The sequence below is a fragment of the Alosa sapidissima genome, chromosome 2 (assembly GCF_018492685.1).
Source record: "Alosa sapidissima isolate fAloSap1 chromosome 2, fAloSap1.pri, whole genome shotgun sequence".
Taxonomy (NCBI): domain Eukaryota; kingdom Metazoa; phylum Chordata; class Actinopteri; order Clupeiformes; family Clupeidae; genus Alosa; species Alosa sapidissima.
The window spans coordinates 30837505-30845022 of record NC_055958.1 but is presented as its reverse complement, the minus strand read 5'-3'; the positions used below and the strand labels follow the sequence as shown (position 1 = coordinate 30845022).

Below are 7518 nucleotides of genomic sequence, written 5' to 3'. Positions count from 1 at the left end.
ACACAGCACCGGAATACTGCAGCAGAACACTGCTCCGGAACACGGCACCACAACACTGCAGCAGAACACAGCACCGGAATACTGCAGCAGAACACTGCTCCGGAACACGGCACCACAACACTGCACCGGAACACAGCACCGGAATACTGCAGCAGAACACTGCACCACAACACTGCACCGGAACACAGCACCGGAATACTGCAGCAGAACACTGCACCACAACACTGCAGCAGAACACAGCACCACAACACTGCAGCAGAACACAGCACCACAACACTGCAGCAGAACACTGCACCGGAATACTGCAGCGGAATACTGCAGCAGAACACAGCACCACAACACTGCAGCAGAACACTGCAGCAGAACACAACACCGGAATACTGCAGCAGAACACTGCACCACAACACTGCAGCAGAACACAGAACCGAAACACTGCACCGGAACACAGCACCGGAACACAGCACCACAACACTGCACCGGAACACAGCACCACAACACTGCACCGGAACACAGCACCGGAATACTGCAGCAGAACACTGCACCACAACACTGCAGCAGAACACAGCACCGGAATACTGCAGCAGAACACTGCACCACAACACTGCAGCAGAACACAGCACCGGAATACTGCAGCAGAACACTGCACCACAACACTGCACCGGAACACAGCACCGGAACACTGCAGCAGAACACTGCACCACAACACTGCAGCAGAACACAGCAGCAGAACACAGCACCACAACACTGCACCGGAACACAGCACCGGAATACTGCAGCAGAACACTGCACCACAACACTGCAGCAGAACACAGCACCAGAACACTGCACCAGAACACAGCACCGGAATACTGCAGCAGAACACTGCACCACAACACTGCAGCAGAACACAGCACCACAACACTGCACCGGAACACAGCACCACAACACTGCACCGGAAGACTGCAGCAGATCACAGCACTGGAACACTGCAGCAGAACACTGCACCAGAACACAGCACCGGAACACTGCACCAGAACACAGCACCGGTCACCGGAACACTGCACCAGAACACAGCACCGGAACACTGCATCACAACACAACACCACAACACTGCACATTTGGCCCCCCCAGTGTTGACTCCAAAGCACTCAACAAAGCACTCTGGAGTCAAACTACATACTCGCGTCTAGGGATTAGTGTTTGCGAAGACGTGGAGGAACAATCTCTCAGTTAGTCCACAGTTCACATTTTTTAAGAGGTAAGATGGAGTCCCGAAACAAAATCCCAGTGAACGAGGATGTCATTGTGAATGGAAGAAAGTTTACTATGCTCCAAACAAGAGGTACCTGTTCGCCTCAGCTTCACACTTGTGCTCTATATGCAATCAGACCAAAAAGGCAAAGCAGCGCCCCCTGGTGTATGGTGTGTGATGGTGCAAATGTGCCATCTAAACTCATGCATCTCACTTTCTAACAAGTGATGCTTAACCAAGTCAATTCATTTAGTCACATTTAGTACACAATATAAGCTTACTATTTTCATAACCTAACTCAATCAAAGCAACAATATGACTTGACTTGGTTGAGTCAACAAATAATGTTGACAGTATATTGATGAGTACCGTAGTCAGGTGAGAATTGCACCAATTGCACAATGGTCATTTCACATAGCTAATGCCGGGTGTGTATGCACTCGATCTGCATTCGAGGTCCGATACCTCAAACCATATTCGTTGGTGGTCTGGAACGCATGTGTCCACATAGAGTTTATAGTGTGAATAGACATGTGTCCACATAGAGTTTATAGTGTGACCAGACATGTGTCCACATAGAGTTTAGTGTAAATAGACAAGTGTCCACATAGAGTTTATAGTGTGACCAGACATGTGTCCACATAGAGTTTAGTGTGAATAGACATGTGTCCACATATAGTTTAGTATGAATAGACATGTGTCCACATATAGTTTAGTGTGAATAGACATGTGTCCACATAGAGTTTAGTGTGACCAGACATGTGTCTACATAGAGTTTATAGTGTGAATAGACATGTGTCCACATAGAGTTTATAGTGTGAATAGACATGTGTCCACATACAGTAGAGTTTATAGTGTGAATAGACATATGTCCACATAGAGTTTATAGTGTGGATAGACATTTGTCCACATACAGTAGAGTTTATAGTGTGAATAGACATGTGTCCACATAGAGTAGAGTTTATAGTGTGAATAGACATATGTCCACATAGAGTTTATAGTGTGACCAGACATGTGTCCACATAGAGTTTAGTGTGAATAGACATATGTCCACCACATACAGTACAGTAGAGTTTATAGTGGGAATAGACATATGTCCACATAGAGTTTAGTGTGAATAGACATGTGTCCACATAGAGTTTAGTGTGAATAGACATGTGTCCACATAGAGTTTATAGTGTGAATAGACATGTGTCCACATAGAGTAGAGTTTATAGTGTGAATAGACATATGTCCACATAGAGTTTATAGTGTGACCAGACATGTGTCCACATAGAGTTTAGTGTGAATAGACATATGTCCACCACATACAGTACAGTAGAGTTTATAGTGGGAATAGACATATGTCCACATAGAGTTTAGTGTGAATAGACATGTGTCCACATAGAGTTTAGTGTGAATAGACATGTGTCCACATAGAGTTTATAGTGTGAATAGACATGTGTCCACATACAGTAGAGTTTATAGTGTGAATAGACATGTGTCCACATAGAGTTTATAGTGTGAATAGACATGTGTCCACATACAGTAGAGTTTATAGTATGAATAGACATGTGTCCACATACAGTAGAGTTCATAGTGTGAATAGACATGTGTCCACATAGAGTAGAGTTTATAGTGTGAATAGACATATGTCCACATAGAGTTTATAGTGTGACCAGACATGTGTCCACATAGAGTTTAGTGTGAATAGACATGTGTCCACATACAGTAGAGTTTTCAGTGTGAATAGACATATGTCCACAAAGAGTTTAGTGTGAATAGACATGTGTCCACATAGAGTTTAGTGTGAATAGACATATGTCCACATAGAGTTTAGTGTGAATAGACATACTGTATGTCCACATAGAGTGTAGTGTGAATAGACATATGTCCACATAGAGTTTAGTGTGAATAGACATGTGTCCTGGACTGCATCTGAAGCCGCCTATTCAACACTCAAAGCCACACACTAAAAACCGTCTTATTTTTATTATAAAACTAATTAATAATGTCACAATCATACAACAAACAGACTGAATGTATATATGTACTGTATATATGGCTATATCGTGTCTGTTTGTCAGATGATATAGCCCCACAGTATGTAGACTACTAATTACAGAAGAATTCCGGCGATTTTTCACATAGATCTCTGTTTCCTGTGGTCACTGCGTACTGTTGGTACAGAAAAAAAAACCCTGAATCTTTTCTACCTAGCTCGAGTTGCTGCAGCCAACAGTTAGAGCTGACAGGCAGCTACAGTGCTACACTCTAGGGGCATGAACATGGTGGATCTATGTGAAAAATTGCCGGAATTCTCCTTTAATCAAATCTTGCAGATTGTATTCCACTTGTATACCCACAAGCTGACGTTAGCTTCAACACCAAAATGTGCGTTTATGAATGTCACAAGGCACTTAAAATCCACACATTAGAGTTTTATGTCCAGCAAGCAATAGAAGTAGTTTAAATATTAATATCAAGGTTAATTTTGTGAGGAGGTAAATCCTTTACCTCATCGCTAGGGTGTAGTCCTGTCATGTTTATTACACTTAAATGTACACATTGGCATGACTTAAGTCAGTTAAAGCAACAAACTAATTTGATTGGGTTTAATTGAGTCACCTAGTTTGAAGAGTGCTGACTGTGTATACTGTATACTGATGTCTGGGCTCTTCCAGGTTTTATAAATCACAGAAACTGCTACAGAATGGCTACCGGTAATTAATCTGCAATCAGCAGCAGCGATAAATCACTCTTACTAAATAAATAAGGAGATGCCAAAATAATTAATTGCGTAATTAAAGCACATTTATTTTTATTTTGTTTTAGATCATGTGTGCCATGGGTAAGATCCCCTCTAACCAGATCTGGAAGCCAGAACCTGAGTCTGAGGTGAGTTTATTTTTTTCATTTAGTCTTTGAAACAGGATATTAATGTGTGAAATATTACCACTCAATTCATCTCACAGTAAACTTGCCACAAGCTGTGTTGTCTATACATCATTTTATTCTGGGAGACAGATTTGTCCTTAACTGCTTTCCTTTACTGTAAATAATTTAGGGTGGCAAAATGTTTCCATATCCATCCATATCCTTCAAGCCTTTCATAATACACACTGGACTGTAGGCCCATACCACACAACTGTGTCCTTTATCAGTGAGTCCTTATTAATGTCTGATGTCTTCCTCCAGGATGTCCCTGCTCTGCCATTTGTCACCACGTTCTGGGAGAGGAACCTGCCCTCCGTGGGCGGCTTCCTTAAGATCATGCGTGTGTCCACCGTCCTGTCGGTCGTCGCGGTGACGAGTCTGATCGCCTATAAGAAGGGACTCTTCCCCAGGACCTAAAAAAAGCCGCTCCTCCTCCGACACACCTCCACCTGCGGTCTCCTCCTCATCATTCATTCGCCACACCCCCGTGGTCAAGACTGTTGAGCAGAGGTCTTCCTGCCACCTACACATGGTTGCAGGACGATTCTGAAGACACTTGCCCACCACGACAGTTTTGCAAACTTTAATTCCCCCATGATCACTGATCTGCTTCGTATTGCCGTTGTGAAATTTGCTGCTTCGTTTAATCAAACGAAATCAAACTTAACATTGAGAGATAGAGCCGAATGGAAAGTGCTGACACAGGGCTAAGGAAAGATAAGGTTTATCTGTCGGGGGTTGTCATTGGTTTGAGGGATTGCACTCTGTCAGTATGTTCCAAAGGCCCTTGATACAGTATGCAGCCAGATGGAGACGTATATGCCAGATGTAAATTAACCCTTTCAGTACCATCAGGGAGACTTAGGGACCCGATGACACTAACATTCCACATCTTTATAATTCATTAGCAAATGTGCGTTGACTGTTGGGAAAAAAAAAGATAATCGTATCTCATAATTTTTTTCTGAGTATTTGTGTGTGTACACAAAGTATGTATGTGCGTACAAGTTGTCATACTTACTTACATTACTCATGTAAATGTGTGTACACACACACACACATCATGTGTTATGTAAGTGTGTGTGTGTGTGTGTGTGTGAGTGCGTGCGTGCGTGCGTGCGTGCGTGCGTGCGTGCGTGCGTGTGTGTGTGTGTGTGCGTGTGCGTGTGTGTGAGTGACAGACTTTAATAGTATAATGGATTACCTCTCCTTTACATCTGGTGCTTTACATCCCAAGACTGACGGTCAGCAGCTTTGTGTTAAAGATGGACCCTCCCTTAACGCGAGGCTGTTGTATGAAGTAAAAATGACAACAGACCGCAGAAATGCTCTCTATAGGAGGTTTCACTCATACCATGTGTTTGACATTGTAGGTCTGTCACTTGTACCAGAAATCTATGGAAACAGTTGAATGTATCATTGATTTGTTTCAAATTAGATGTTGAATTTTATTGTATTTTTATCATTGACATCAGATGGCATGTGTGTGTGTTTGTGATGTACTGTATGCATGACCACATTACCCACACAGATCCTATGTCTACCCCTCCCCTTGTGAAAATGTGTCGTTTGTCTGAGATTCTGCACTAGTGTTTTAATGCCAGATGTAATGTTTAATATTAAGCACACTTCATGATTTGTCAATCAGAGATTAATGTAAGCAGAGATTACATTAAAAAACTAATTTAAGAGTATTGCTCTATACGAAGGGGATAGTGATTATAGTTTAACGGCTTTCAGAAACATGAAGGTTGATGAAAGTTGTATCTCATCAAATACTTAATTTTGGCACCCACTCAGTTTGTCTATCCCTGCACAATTTATGTATGATTATGATCAAAAGTCAAATCCTGTGTTGCAAGCCTAATTTGATGTATTATGAAGGCTACTGTTCGTAATTATATGGGATGTATTTATGACATATGATGACTGATCAATGTCTCACATGTTGCAGGTTCTGTTCATTATCATACTGTTTTGTTTAATTTTCCCCACATATTTTACATCTGCATTAGTAAAAGGGAAATGCCATATATATACATATATATATATACAGATGTCTGTGTTAAATAATTAGTGAGGACACAAAGATAGGATTAAATAAAACTAATTATTTTAATTACACAGTACCTGTCCAACCCCCATGTGTATAGAATGTAAGTGGGTTGTGTAATTGTGACCCAAAGCTATACCATGTGTGTGTGTGTGCGTGTGTGTGTGTGTAGTATGTGGTGCCTTACTCTGGTCATGGTGTTTCCTCTTTTCTCAAGTGCCTCTGTGACTGTGCTGATGCCGCCCTCTCACTAGAAACATCTGCATCCCATTCATTCCTTAGGCTCAGAGTGGAACGTTTGTGTCTTTGTGCACTAAAAAGATGTTAAAGAGATTTTTGTTTGTGTGTGTGTGTGTGTGTTTTAGACTTCCCTTATTATCATTCTGATCATACTGACTTTCTCCTGCTCATCAAATTCTAATGAAAGTATTATGACGGTAACGCTCAGTGTTGTCTCAGTATTGTCAGTAATGGGGAATTCACTGTACATAATGTGTACCTTATTGAATTATATGAGATGCTGGATCTACCCACCTGCTGCTTGTTGGCTCGTGTTGGCTCCTGTGTTCTGTTTTTGTGCCACCTGCTGGTGAAAGTTGTGAACTACCAACATTTCTCAGTCTCTCCTTGTGAGCAGTTCAGGCCACGATTCCCCAAGGTGTCGTTGAACAGCTACTTTATTAAATGGCAATGACTAAATTACTTTAATTTCAAACACACTCTTTCTACAGTTATCTCAATGTCAGTTTTGGGAAATACAGTCTCGTTCAATTATCTGACCTTGAATATCCACCACTTCAAGTCATTTTATACAAAGTCTCATGAACATTCACAACATGCCATAAAGGTCCTACAGCATGTGCATGTACCAGTTCATTATTGTTTTGATGCTTGGTGAATAGTGGAAGTCTTTCATTGTGATCGACTGTAAACTGTAAAACAGTAATGGCTGTTTTGTGCATATTGTGCTTTCAAAACTCTTGGATCCAGTGAGTGAGTGAGTGTGTGTGTGTGTGTGTGTGTGTGTGTGTGTGTATGCATACGTGTGTGCGTGTGTGTTGTGTGAATATGCAAGAGAGAAAACCCCTGCTCTTCAAATGGCCTCTCCTGTGCTGTTATTTACCTGTAGTGCAAAGTGGCCACACCTGTTCCCCTGCACGTCCTCCTCAGATAAGAGAAGAGCTTGGTTCCCCTCATCAAAGTGCTGTGTGCAAATCTGTGTGAAGTTCTTGTCCCGTAAGTGCATTCTTTGATGTCTTTGTATGAAGACGATAACAAAAATCCATTGAAAAATAAAACAAAATGTGAACCATATTCC

The 7518-nt window shown here is 41.8% G+C and overlaps 1 protein-coding gene across 1 annotated transcript in view; it reads left to right on the top strand.

Moving 5' to 3' along the window:
- Positions 1–6533, top strand: part of mao (monoamine oxidase) — a 47679-nt gene extending 41146 nt beyond the window's left edge. Inside the window, exons 14-15 of the mRNA XM_042080528.1 lie at positions 4046–4108; positions 4409–6533. Of these exons, the coding sequence (XP_041936462.1) occupies positions 4046–4108; positions 4409–4564 (219 nt within the window). The 3' untranslated portion in view covers positions 4565–6533. The remainder of the gene's footprint in view (positions 1–4045; positions 4109–4408) is intronic.
- Positions 6534–7518: the final 985 nt, after the last annotated feature.